A 15,224-nucleotide genomic window follows, 5' to 3' on the forward strand; every position below is an offset into this window, starting at 1 on the left:
ACTTCCTATTAGACTACGGACCTAGGAAAGAAAAGAATATTTTTTTTCGTTAAATGACAGAAGTAGGGCTCTAAGAATATAAAATAACATTTCAGGCGATTTTTAAGTGTCCAAAGAATTTGCCTTATTTTGCTTTTCCGTGATCACAAAATCATGAATTAGGCCATTAGAACGAAGGATAAATCGACTAACACCATACGTTTCTATTGTAGCATTAGCTATGAGCACCCGTGAGGTAGTGTATAACAAAATGGCGCTTTATAAGTTATCCGTAAAAATGATACTGTTTAGTATAAATTTAAAGTAATTTTATTAATGGTTTGTGCGAAAACCTTATTATTGATATTATATATCTCCATGAGATCTTTAGTATATTAAGTAAAAAAATATGTAGTTTAGAGATACGAGCATTTGCAGTTAGAAACTTCATTATCAAATTGATATTAATATTATTGTTGTAGAAAATTTGGCATAATTAAGAGTTTGGGTTATCTCTTTCTAACACACTAATGCACCAATAATATTTATCATGTTAATGCATTACTGTATCGTCTTATAATACAGTAAAGCACCAAACCTCCAGCTATTTTTGTAATACTTTAGTGCTGTTATACCATTTAGCAGTATCAATTTTTTTATTTTCAATCACTTAGGTAAAGTTATCAATAAATCAAAAAAATCAAAACTGTAAATTTATTTCAAAAATGTATTTTTTTGGCTTTATACACTTAAATACTAATGGCGCGATATCTATTCATTTGTTTTTGGTAAAAATCATAATACACATTCTATCGTCTCTGGGATGCTATTCCAAACACTCTCGTGGCCGTTTTATACGTACGCGAGAGCGTTCGGTGGCCTTATTCTGTAACTAATTCGTTTCGTAAATTAATTCGTATTATATGAGAGGAAACGAGAACGAAATACGATTTTGATTGCGTTAGAGTGAGATGGATATACATATGGCGAACGAACGAACTAACGAAACGGAATTGTGACAGAATAAGCCTGCAGAATAGCAGCCCAGATTATGTGTATGCGTTCCGTGCGTCTTTCCACGTCCATCTTTTACGTAAGCATAAAAATTAATACACAGTAAGAAAATACCTAAAAAAAGCATGTCTATTTACACATTTTGAACTTAACGTTATTAATAAAATAATATTCAAAATATTTAAAAAAATATATTGCTTTCATTGTCCGAAAATTGTTAATTCATCTAATGTTTTTTTTTCTTAAAAGAAACAATAGACACAACGTGTATTATATAACTTGAACCAACGAATTGTTCGGCAATCTTGAAAATTGTTTTTTTTTTCATTTTTATAGCGGTAACGTGTTCTGACATGTTGGAGATATTTTTTTTGTCTTGATACAAGTAATTTAAATACCAACGCACATAACCATCCCCCCGTCTCTTTATCGGGACAAACATGTTTACTAGGGGAGCATCGCATAATTCAAAGAGTTTAAACCATTACCCACTTTGCCGTTGCGGAGCAATACATCCTTTTGTATGTTCGTATGTCTAAAGATAGCTCATTTAATTATTGGATTTTAGCTCTGAAGACGGAAATAGTCCATAGAAACAAGATTTGATTTTATTATATTAAGTATTTAAGTCGCTGGCTTCTAGTGACACCACAGCAAGGCAGATCGTTCAACTTTACCTCAAAAGTTAAATGGAAATAAATTATGTTTACGCAAGGTATCAAACCAATTCCAAGTATCATTTCTTTGATTGGTTTTACTCAATTTTATCAATATTTTTAAAGTATACATCAATCGATGTATACTTTGCCCTTTATAAGATAATTTTATAGAAGTGATATACTTGTGTATCTTGCCAAAGTAATCGCCCTACAAACGCCTTTCCTTAACTGTACATTATTTAGAGCCAATCAACACTGTTGTCGTTTTGATTTTTCAGCACATATTTATCAATATAACTAATTGATTGTTTGTTTTTGTTACAGGTGCCGGTGAATCAGGGAAAAGTACTATAGTTAAACAAATGAAGTAAGTTATTATTTTGTCTAAATTTTTTGTCATTTTGCCAGCTTTTTTTTTTTTTTTTTTTTTTTTAACATTTTTTTTTTCACCACAACAGGCCAGCAGGCCTAATTACAGTGGTGAATTACATTACAGAGTACCCAGGCTTGAGAAAAATCACATTTTAATTTTTGTGTTCTCACCGGGAATCGAACCCGGAACCTCCCGTGCGTGAGTCAAGCGTCTTGACCACTACACCACGGAGGCCGCCGTCATTGTTCTATGAGAAGTCCTAATATTTTTCTTATTTATTCACGAGAAATAACACTGTCTTGATTCACCTACCTTAGATTTATATACATAAATTTCCTGGCCATAATTGAACGTAGTTATGCAGAAAGCAGCCAGCAGTACAAAAGTGAAACTGAGATAATAGCACTTTTGTGAAAAGAGTGAATATACAAATCTATACAACAGTTGGAATGTTTTTGACTTTAACAAATGATAAACAATTGATGCATTGGTTTTTTTTATATTACAAACAAGAATCTAACTATGTATTTGACTAGTTTTAATGATTTTTAAAGTACCGTTAGATATTTCTAGTTCTGTGGGTGTTATCTGCAAATTAAAAAATGCCGCTTTTGTGATCGACACCATTTTCAGATGGTGATTAATACAGTTTTTTGTAAAAAACCGGTCTGGCTGTTTTTAGAAAAACATAGAATTGTCCTTACTGCACCCGATAACATCAATATCTGATTTTTTCAAAATTGTGGACTGGCTGCTTTCTGCATAATTACGTTCAATTGATAGTATTATGTTTAACAATAAAAAGTAAAACTCATTAAAAAAATGTAAGACATAATTTCAATAAACAATTTTGAAAATCACTTTTTAACGTTATTTTAACGCATGAAATAAAATGTGAACACATAATATTACGAGTATTTACTATGATTAAATGCGGATAAATTGTCTTCATTGAATAAGAATAAAAAACATATTTCCACAGAGACATTTTAGAGAAGGGAATATAGAAGTCTAGGCATCTGCAGGACTTATGACATGTCATTGGCAAGTTTAAGAGGCCACATTAAACACTGTGTAACATTCATAATTCTGCCTATATTTGAACATCTATATTCCTAGAATTCTTCCATCTGTTGATGTTTGTGAAGTTAAAGAGCTGAAACCTTTATTGATGTGTGTGAGATTCATCTGATTGAATAATTTCTCCAACATACCAGGCGACGCCTGAAAATATTTTTTTAATTCTTCTTGAACCAGGTGGATTTATCAACAATGTTTTGAGTTTGTCGAGCTGTTTAGGGAGCTGTTAATATGAACATATTACAGAGATGGAGAAGAATTTTAGAGAAGTGAATATAGAAGTTTAGATATCTTTAGGGCCCTGTCATTGGGTGGTTTAAAAATGTTCTCCATCTCTGTTTTAATAGACAGGCGCTGTGGCGCAGTTGGTTACACGGCTAACTGTGGAACTGGCTTCGCGGGTTCGATTCCCGCCAGTTGCAAGAAAAAAATTCGAGAAAGATTTCTTGTAAATATGGTTAAATGTAAAAATAAATCAATTTAAAATACATAAAAAAAAACTTCAATAGTAAAATTAATTCGTCATAGATACTTAGGTCACACTCATTCATATCTCTGACTCGTCATTTCGAACTTTAACCCACGATTTACGAGTACACAATACATCATATTATTTTTACAGATTTTGTGATCTTCTCATAAAGTATTACTAAGAACCCTCGGGGTTTTGTTTTGCGCAACCCTTGCCAAAATTGTTTGGAAACTGGGAACTTTTCGGCAAAGGTTGACTCCATTTCCACATTGCCTAGATTTTGGAAGACATCCAAGGCGGAATGTAAACATTAGCGATTTCGTTTTCCAGTCGACCTTGGCTTATCTTGAACAAGGACAGCGGGGAAACGTGCCTTCCTTTTGTAAACAATCATTCTTGTTTCTCCATCCTGGAACAATTTCGTCGGGGAAGGAGGAAGGACCGAGTCCTTGGATTTGTTGTCTAATAAATAATCATTATATATTAACTGTGATTTTTTGTGAATTTTCGTTTGTGGGGTGGCAAATGATAGAAAAAATCAAGCTCGATGCCACTATTATTTATTTGTTCTTTTACAATTGATGTATTACTTTTTTACATTAATGATAATGTTCCCACAATGGGGTGTTCCGTGCCGAGAGAGACATTTTATATCATTTTCAAACATGCCTTATTGGTTTTAGATTCAAAAGTTATTTCTAAAAATTATCAGTGAGAGCTTATTAAACCATATCTTTAACAAAACAACCATCCTTTATTATATATTTATTCCTATTTAAATATAATGACATAATATGTAGTGGCATATGTAGTTTCATGTTCTTTTGTTCATTTTTTTGTACATATGTTTCTTTATATAACTGTTGTAATTAACTTAGACCGTATATGTAACAAATAAATAAATATTTTAACATATTACAACAAAGATGAAGAACATTTTAGAGAAGGTAATATAGAAGTCTAGGCATCTACAGGGCTTATGACCTGTCATTGTCTGGTTTAAGTTGCCACTTTACACTCTGTGTAACATTCACCATTCTGCCCATATTTGAACATCTATATTTCTTTAATTCTTTTATCTATCGATGTTTGTGAAGTTAAAGAGCCGAAACCTTTATTGATGTCTATGAGATTCATCTGATTGAATAATTTCTCAAACACACTAGGCGACGCCTGAAAATATTTTTATAATTCTTCTTGATCCAGTTGGATTTATCAACAATGTTTTGAGTTTGTCCAAATTTATGTAGACATGAACTGGATTCCACCTTTAAGATAGCTGTTAATATTATCATATTACAACAGAGATGGAGAAATGTATTTGGAAATTTGATAACATCGCGTTATTTATGTTACTATTTTAGACGGATCAGAGGTTCGAACCCCGCTCTACTACAACTTACATTTTTTTAACAGTTATTAATGACTAAACTAAAATAGCATCAGAATCGAAAATTTTAAATCATCATCATCATTCCCTTTCCGCACCTTATGGTGCATAGGGCAATAAAGTGGTCACCAATCGCAGCGTATCTTGATCATTTTTGTTACATGAAGGTAAGACGAAGACATATGACCATGTCGGGAATCGAACCCGAGACCTCTTGTATGGTAGGCAAACGCGCTGACCATTACACCACGAGGCCGACAAACAAGAAAGCAAATAAATATATTTTTAAAAAACACTGATAACATATTTATGTATTTAATAGGTATCGTAATTTATTAATTACGTTTTCAATTATTTTATAGTAAATAATTGGTTGGAGAGGGTAGATTTAAAATACCCAATTTATGTTTTTTAGTTCTTTGTTTTTGTTTATTCATAAAGTTATGTTTGTGTGAAATTTGTTTTTTTTTTAGTTTCTTTAAAAATACGTATTTGAAAAAAAATTGGAATTTGTCGATTATAAATTAGGACTTGTCGGCATTTGATAAGAAATATATTATATTTGTTTTATCAAATAATGAAAAAATCTAAGAAATTTCTTATACTTTTTGAATAAAATCACTTTTAGCTAGATATAACTAAAATCGGCAATAAAAGCTTTTTTATATGCAATTTAAATTATGCTATAAATAATTGTTTTGTATTGTCATTATTGTCATAAACTCCCTAGGGAGGAAATCCAGCCAGTCTGCAAGCATTTGGACACATTTAAACATTGTTGAATATATATCTAAAATAATTATATTTCTGAAAGCAAATTATTCTACCAAATCCCAAAAGGAACACTCCCACACTACCAGAAGTCAAACGGATGGGTCACGGGGTTTACCACAAACTCTGAATTCGGGCAAAGAAATTTCAGGTTTCTGGGCCCTAAAATATTCAATATGTTACCCGAACATTACAAAACGTTGACCCGAATTGAATTAAATAAATTTGTAATAAAATGGTTACTGGATTTAGGAAGATCAAAATCGGAAAACTGTTTATTTTTGCATAAAAATGTCTGCCTAAAAACAGGTTGTACTTAGTTAAGCAGACTAGACATAATCTAGAGAAATCTATTACGTAAGTATGAATGTAGTAGATAAAGAATTTGTAATTTTTGTTAATAAACCATTATTTTTATTATTTTTTTTAAAGAACGATATATCAAAAAAATATTTTTCCTTAGTAGATTGAGAAATAAATTAAATAAAGATACTGCAGAACTAATTTACAAAACAATCATTCTTCCACATATAGATTACTGCTCAACAATATTATTTTTAGCAAACGAAGGAAATTTAAATAAACTAGAAATTTTACAAAATAAAGCGATGAGAATAGTTCTTAAGAAAAATAAATATAACAATGTAAAAAAAATGAGAGATGAACTAAAATGGTTATCTGTAAGAAGGAGACTTAAATTTAATATGTTGATATTTATACATAAATTTTTTCACGATAAATTACCAAAATATATTAAGGATAAAGTTGTCTTAAACAAAAATTGTCATGAATATGCTACTAGACAAAAGGATAAAATAAGACTACCATTATTGAAAAGAGCTGAGTCGCAAAATTGTTTGATGTATAAGGGTTTAAAAATGTATGATGAGATGCCTGAATGTATGAAGAATGAAAAGTGTCTGAAAGATTTTAAAAATAAATGTATAAGTTACTGTGAGGAAATGTAAATATATATAGATGATGTAAATGTACATAATAGTTTATATTAGTTTTAATATAAGCTAACTTAAGAAATAAATAAAATAAAAAAAAAATATAAAAAAGTATTGTATTCTATGTAGACTTGCGTGATATCATAGAAAAAAGAAAATATTATTCGCTTTAAATTTGTTGCATATTACTTACTTGTTTGTGGAAACTTACAATGACCCGTGCAATATTCAAATTGCATCCTCAATTGTCATTGTAAACATGCTCCGAGATTTCCAAGCTTCGGAGCTTCCAGCCAGTCACGTATAGTCGTCTCTCTCCCCCACTCCCGCTATTGATCCACGCCCCCCTCCCCATACGCCGCGTTGTAATCCTCGTACTGGAAATAGTAAAATTCAGCAGGTACTGGTCCCTAACACTGTGGGCATGAATACGCTATTCTCGGTTCTCGGTGTTTAGATAGATAAAAAAAAGTACTTGGTCCCGGAAAATCGTTTTTTTTGTAACCCTTATCGTTTATTTACACTACAGTAATATATTTTTGCAAACAAGCAACACCGCCCACTTTTCTTGGAACTGGGCTTGTCATAGATAATCGCGTTTGTAAGCAAACAATTTCAGAATACAAATTGCTGGTACTTCCTTTCTTTCGGAAATAGAATAGTTTTTTTTAGTTAAATAAATCGACATAAAAAAAGATAGATTAAAAAAATCAAAGTCGTCATTTTTTGTACTACTGTTGTTTTTTTATTCAAAAGATCGTCAGCATACCTGAATATGTTTTTTAAATGAAAAGTTTTTATTTTTTATGTTCTTGCTTATCGCATTTCCTCAAATTGTCATTTTTTGCGTTCTTATGATTTACCCAAATATTTCATTTTGAGGGCCATTTTCAACGGGTTGTAAATAACTCACTATTAGAAAATGGAATCAAGTTGGGGTAGAGTAGGATTCGAACTACAGACTTTTGGTCCGTGAGTCCGAAACACTAGCCACAGGACCACAACCCGATCAATAGGAACTTAAATATTTTTTAAAAGATGTATTTTCTACGAAACTCCATAATTTATTCGGAATGTTCATTCCGCTTTTCAAATTAATCAGTTACCGTACCTAAGAAAATATTTTTATCCAATTTCCCGTAGGGCTTCCTCGTTGCTTTAGTTTTCTAAAAAAATAAATTGTTCTATTAAATGTTTTACAATGATTTATACCGATCATTTGACATTAAATTCATTTTGAACCTTTTTTGTAGTCAGTTTTTATGTAAAGAAATTTATCCTGAAATGATAAATCTAAAATAAATACGTTCCAAAAAAGTTGCCGAAAAATAGGTAATGTTCGGAATAATAATTAAGTAATACATACTTCGGATTATGTTCGATTCAGTTATTTAATACTCATTTTTATCGGTTATTATTAAGACCAAAAATAGTTTTTCTGTGGCCGGTGAATTATTATCCTGCCCGAGATTTATCGACCAAATAGTCCATTAGTTGACTCGCTGAACAAACATTTTATATCCGACACTCATAAGGCGTGTTGTAATAGACTTTATTGCTCCCACGTATATCCAAGCCCTTATAAGTGTAAACATATTACCTATACCATAACCGTTGCACCACTTAATACCTACTTACCTACAGATTGCACATTATAAAATGTATTAACAATCACTCTTGTACTTGTGAAATAGTAAATATGAAAAAAATATTTCATGTGATGGCATAATGCATAATTTACAAAAAAATGCAATGGTCGGGTGTTTTTTTTAAGAACTTTACTCTAATTCATTTGCCCTATATTAAGTAAGCACATATTTTTTCTTCTTGATTATTTTTAAATACCACTAACCGTAAAAATGATATACATTTTGTTAGTAACGTAAATTAAAATGTTTGTTTTATAGCGTTTTTATCAGTTAAATATAAAAAATACATTATTTTTATCGACCTTATTATTTGTGTTTGGGTAGTACATTTTTAAATCAATCCCGCCAAAATCTCATGTCGTGTTAAAGGGGTACTCAGTGCTTATTTTTGTATTTTATTTTTTCGCTATCTCTGTACATATTTTATTACATGTAACATGTCACTTGTTTTTCGATATTTTCATATTTAGTTCATTGATTTTATTGGAAGGGAAGAAAATTATATTTAAACATTTTTTTCTCGGTTAAAGTTGTAATATTTCCTTTTAAGGTTTAGAATGAATAATTATGTTGTTACATAATCGTAAAGAATAAAATGGTTTAAAAATCTCCTTCGGAGCTTAAAGTTCAGAAATACGGTGTTTATCGTTGGCTAACTAGCCGGGAATTCGAACTCCGGTATTGAAGTGTCGGCTCAAAGGAGTACTCTAAACTCCATGGGATCGTTCAAAGAGTAGTGCACTTTTTGCGCTGGTTCTGTTAATGTGAGGAGAAAGTCGAAATATTCTTAGCGGTTAGCTTCCGGACTAAAATGAGCGTTGTTTTCGCCGGGAAACGGAAAATTTCAACCGTGAACGTACACGAGAGGAAGCAACAAGATTTTCATTGGTATGCTTGAGTGAATTATTGATTCCATCGCATTCCTGTAGGCGGATTATAGCGCTGTCTGTGTAATATCCTTTGTGACGCGGTAGGCGGGAGCCGACACCTCACACTTCCGCCCACGGAGCTTTCGGCGCGAGCTTCAGCCACTGTTTTCTTTTCAAATTAGGGAAAGAAATGATCGTCCGATTCGCTTTTCTTTTGTAGGTAGAATCATAGCTTAATATTGGAACTATACATCTGAAACTTAATATTATGCCAAGGGGATAATATTTTGTTTCCAAACGTATAGGTATATTAGCGATACTAATCTCCAATGGAAAAAGGGGAATAAGGGAGAGGAAAACAGAAGATATTTAGGGAACAGAAAGAAGTTTCTTAACCATTAGCACTCTTACAATCGCTGTTAAAGTTAGTTCGGAATTCAATTCTTGGAAAAAAATATAAAAGAGTATCGATATAACATAAAAATACAACATTTAAAAATAATTTTATGTCAACCCTAAATTTTCTTTATGTAATATTTTTTAAAACAATCCTGGGTGCTCACCAGGTTTTCACATGATCACATGTTCCGCAAAACTACGTTTCTTTTCTTCTTCCCATTTTTTTCAGTCACATTCTGCGCAGTCCTGGGATCCACTTTTCTCTCTTGGCTAAGAAGTGTTACTTTCCATATTATTTCTTAATCATAGATTAATAATTAATTCATTAAGATTATTCGATGGGCCGCCCATTTTTATAAATTTTAGTAGCATATGTGTATGAAATAGCTAGTAAAATAAGTTTTTATCAGTTGAAATGAGTTTACTATATTCTAAAGGAAGAGTAAAATACACCATTATTTTTTTTATCTTAAATAATGTTTTTTTTCAAAGTAAATGCATAATATAGTCCCAATAATCGTTTCATTTCTGAAATTCTCTACAATTTTTTTTATGGTTTAATGACGATTATTAGGCAAGCACCCTTATATTTTATATTTTATCTGTGATGTTCTTCTTATATAAAATTAACTATATGTTAAAAGTAAATGACCAAAGTGAAATCGACAAATATGGCAAAATACTCAAGTTCAAAACCACAAGAGAAAGGAAGTTTTTTTTAGTATTTAAGTGGAATTGGGTATAATAAAGCTTCTAATGCTGATCATTTTCTGGTTACTCTGGAATATAGAAAAAGGTATTATTTCGTGATACCCGCTGGTCTTCTATTTATCTCCACATTGCAATCCCGAAAGTAAAACGCTTCTCGCTAACAGTACTATCAGGAAGTTTATTTTCAAATTTTCAGATTTGTTTATTGTTGGGATTATGTTGATGTAACTTGTATTAAACCAACAACATCACCCATAAACACGGATATTTGAAATATCACGTTTGATTTACTGCCAACTGAAATATACAAATTTAGAACAGAATTCGATGCTCGTGAAATTCAACTTGTTTATTAATTAATCTAATATCACTACAGATGTGTACAAGGAGACTGATTATTCTGCACTGTAGCATTTACTAATTACTACAACTATGGTCTAAGGTAGATTTCAGTATAAATACAATCAATTTTCAGAGGAGGCTGCTGTTACCTTACTATAAACGAGGGGATATTTTATGTGATCATAGTTTTCCAAGTGTAAAGTGATCGTGTCCGTATTGTGGTATTGTGGTTATCGCGTTTGCTTATAATTATCTTAACTCCTAAAAGACTGTGCCATAAAATTTCTCTGGAAACGTTGTAACGTCCTGTTAAATTAAAAAAATAAATAATTAAAAATCACTTTTTAAAATACGTGTATTTAAAAGCAAAAAATTAACACAAGTATATACTGCCTCATTATCTATTTTCTATTATTTGTAAAAATAATCGTACAATTTGGGCCTTTTCTAGCAAAATACGACTTCGTTATTTAAAAAAAAAATGTATTTAGTTTAAATTTTGGGGGCATTTTTAAGTTAGTAGTACGTAAAACCCCCGATATCAGTGATAATAAAAGTGGTACATCTTTTAACAATCGGACATTCGATTGCGTTTCACTGTGGTTTCATTAAGTGCGAAAACTGATAAAATAGGCTTCCACTCGAAGTGTCTCGGTCGACCTTGGTTCGCTACTGTATACTTACATAATTGATTATTTATATTAAGTACCTTTCCATTAACATTTCCTGATTTCCGAGCATCATCCCTCTGTTTGCCTTGCACTCATTACTTGGCACTTGGCACCTGGCGACTACTCGCCGCCCGCGACGCTAATGGCTCACGTGGTACCCGGCATTCACAAAGCCGCTAGCCGGTCTATCACTTGCCGAACATTAGCCTTATCGCAATAGCCGCGTCAGCGTCACAGCACAAGCGGTATAATATACCGCCTATCGCCCCTCGACCTGACGCGATCTTCGACGTATCTTGACAGATCTACCCGCTACGGATTACCACCAATTCGGTTACAGCGTAAAACAAAGCGACTTAAATACGCGAACAAAATTGCATGTCCGACGATCGGCGATTGCGTAGATAGAATGTGGGAATTTCAATCGTGATAACTCGATATTCAACTCTGGTACTTAGCGCAGGAAGTCGTCGACTAACGACCTATGCGACTTGCGGCTATTCGACTTTACGAGCACAGTCCGCCCACGGTTGAACGTCTGCGCTAAGGGTGACGATAGGGGTCCGAGCATTTTCCAAGCCCTGTTGAGATGTCTACAAAATACTACTACTACTGCGAATGTTTAATGACATCAAAAACATTAAAACGTTTATATTGCTATATAACTCATATGTGAGAAGTCAATTAGAATATGCTTCAATTATATGGAATCCCCAATATAAAATATATATAAAAAACCTAGAAAGGATACAGAAGAGATTCATTATTTTAATAAAATATAAATTTCACTGTACACCAAATTCATTTCAAACTCTGGAGTATAGAAGAGTGATTGCAGATAAAATATTCCTGTTTAAACTAGTAAACAACGTCGTAGACTGCCCTTTACTTACAAGTTCTTTAGAATACCTCGTACCCAACAGAACAAGACTCCATACTACATTTAATTTTCCAGTACCTAGGACTAACTCAAGGAAAAATGACTTTTTCTTTAGAGCATGACATTATTATAATACGGTTCTCTCCGGTCACGTAGACATTTTTCATCTCTCTTATATGAAATATAGAAAAATCCTTATAGACAGTACACCCGTTTAGTTTTACGATATCAGTAATTATGTATGTATTCGTATGTTTATTAGAGATGTTTATAGAGATTATAACAAGAAGATAGAAAACAAAGGCAACCTCGATAAATAAGCCGACTTACGACACTTCATACTTACACCCTGTTTATCGGAACCGACTGTGGTCGTAAGTCGACGACTACCTGTATACTGTATATACTACATACTAAAGACTTCAGTTATAAGCAAATTTTGTACAAAATATTTTTGTACTTATATAGTGCGTGTATATACTATTGCTGTTGAATAAACGATAATATTGAGTTATTACTTTAATTCCATTTGTATCGTACAATAATAATACGAGTATTAGGTACCTATCAATTTTTTTACGATAAATTTATTAAATATTTATGTATTTATTTAACTTTTCATAGATGCTTTTTTATTTAATGAAGGGAAATCATAAACGTACAAATTCTACAGAATAATGCAATTTAAATAATTCTAAAAACAAACATATATTAATATGTACCTTAATTTTATTTCAAAATTATGGCGATAAAATACTGAATGAAATCCAACAGATTATTCACTATCACCCTTCCTTCATACCTCTACTCCTAGTAGGTAAAAGAGCGGTGTAGGGAATTCCTAAAACAAATAGTATAATTATTATATCACTATTACGCGCTGTTAAATTAATGTTATATAAAATAATTTTTGTACCGTGTTATTTCGAAACCGCGTAAAAAGAGGTTCCGGTGCATTTTCATTTTTAAAATACGCACGGTTTTTGTTGCCGATAAATTTCTCATGCAAATTTGTAATGCAAATATCTTATGCAGTCTTTCTTCGTGAATAATAATGTTCATATTTGCAATTTATGTCCCACTTACATAATAATTATGGTAATACGCTTATACATTTCGTTTTATCATCCATATTTGTTTCTCTAAAATTTCCTCCTTCCCTCTTGTAATTTGTTGATAATTTATTTAACTTTTTGTACATAATGTTATTTGTACAATGGCGGGCTTATTGCCAAATGGCAATTTCTTCCAACCAACCAATAAAATAAAAGTTTTATCTTTATAATTCAAGTTATAGAACATATTCAATAGAAAAAAAAAAGATTAAAAAGTTAAAAATATATAAAAATAGAAATAAACGTATTTGTTTATAAATTACCTTAAATCAAAATTATTACTCAATGGGAAAAAGGAAAAAAGAGGAAAAAGCAAAAAGGAAAGGAGGAGAGATTAAGGAAGAGAAGGGAGATGTTTCTTCAGACGTGATTTAAACAGAGATAATGTAGTAACATCTTTGATGGTGGATGGGAGATGATTCCACAGTCGAGCCGCATGGACACTATATGAGTTAGAGAAGAAAGAGGAATTGTGTATGGGTATTAAGAGAGTGCCTTGAGAATTAGGACGAAGAGGTAAACCATGAACTGATAAGCGTTGAAATTTTTCACGCAGGTATATAGGAGCGTTAGGACTATGAAGTACATTGAACAGAAGTGAGAGGGAGTGATAGTCTCTCCGCTGTCTAATTTTGAGCCATTTCAGTTGCCTACGATAATCAGAAATGTGGTCATATTTCCTAAGACCAAAAATGTACCTTATGCATGTATTCTGAAGTCGTTCAAGTTTATCGAGTTGCTCACAGCTTAAATAATGGTAGCGTTAGACGAAAAAGGCCAAGAAATATTTGGAAGATCGGATAAATCATAACCTTATCTGTTCACGTAACCTATGTTATCGAAAAGCATCTATAATAATCAGTTTTAAGATAGAACCTCAATAAAAAAAAAGTATTTATAATATTTTTTAAATGTATGCCAAGAAAAGGGGTGCAGCCTTTAAAAATAAAATTTGATATACCATAAATAAAAAAAGAATACCTATATGTATTATCTCAAAACACAATAAGTAATGATTAACACAATAGCAATATTGAATAGTAAATTAAAAAGAAAACAATGAAATTTACTTAGAGAAAAAATAAGAAATTATTTTGTATTTATAAAAAAAACAGTTTAAATACTAAGAAAATTACGTTTCAAAAACAAATTAAATTAAAATAATGTAAAAAGTAACAAAACACAATCATCATAAATTATTTTGCTCTTGAAAAATAATAGGTTTTTTCACTTTTTTTTTTGAATAAGCAAAAAATATTTAAAAAATTAAGGTATTCATGTTTTTTTCTTTGTCCAATGTCGCACGAAAAAATGTTTTAAAATATGCATATTCCGAATTACCCGAAAACGAGACGTTTCACGCCCCGTAGAACCAACGGCACGTATGACGTTTTGGCGCCAAACTTGTACGCAATGTTTACTAGAAGCGCATAAAGCTTGACGTCAAAACGACGTGATGCCAACTGCGAGCAGTTGTCTGCTCTAAATGTATATTTTATTTTTAATTTTATTCCTTACTTTTGAAAATAACCTGGTGGTTGACCATCGTGTTATTGATTAATTGCTACTCGTTTTGAATAATATTATCGTGCATTCTAGACGGCATAATAAAGTGATTTTATAACATAGCGGTAGTGTAAGTGTAGATAGAAGATAATAGAAATGTAGGAGTTGAATATAGAATGCGGCTAATTTCTCTGCATCGTAAATAAGAGAAACTTAGCGGAAAATGAAATGGAATTTAAAATTGATCTATGCGCCTATATTATGAGATTGTTTCAAATTTAATAAGTTTTTATTTGTGTATATTTTATAAAGGATAAGCTTACTGTAAATTTTAATAAATCATATTCTTTCATCATCCCAACCATTCATAGGAAAAATATTTTTACTAACA

At 31.5% G+C, this 15,224-nt stretch overlaps 1 protein-coding gene across 2 annotated transcripts in view; it reads left to right on the forward strand.

Moving 5' to 3' along the window:
- LOC148284177 (G protein alpha o subunit-like) overlaps positions 1-15,224 on the forward strand; it is a 114,712-nt gene that overhangs the window by 63,475 nt on the left and 36,013 nt on the right. For both annotated transcript variants that reach the window (XM_088242565.1, XM_088242564.1), the window contains exon 2: positions 1,977-2,019. In XM_088242565.1, coding sequence (XP_088098691.1) covers positions 1,977-2,019 — 43 coding nt within the window. The remainder of the gene's footprint in view (positions 1-1,976; positions 2,020-15,224) is intronic.

This window comes from Micrasema longulum, unplaced genomic scaffold (genome assembly GCF_059751315.1).
Source record: "Micrasema longulum isolate JH-2025_06_02 unplaced genomic scaffold, ASM5975131v1 h1tg000142l, whole genome shotgun sequence".
NCBI classification, from domain to species: Eukaryota; Metazoa; Arthropoda; class Insecta; order Trichoptera; family Brachycentridae; genus Micrasema; species Micrasema longulum.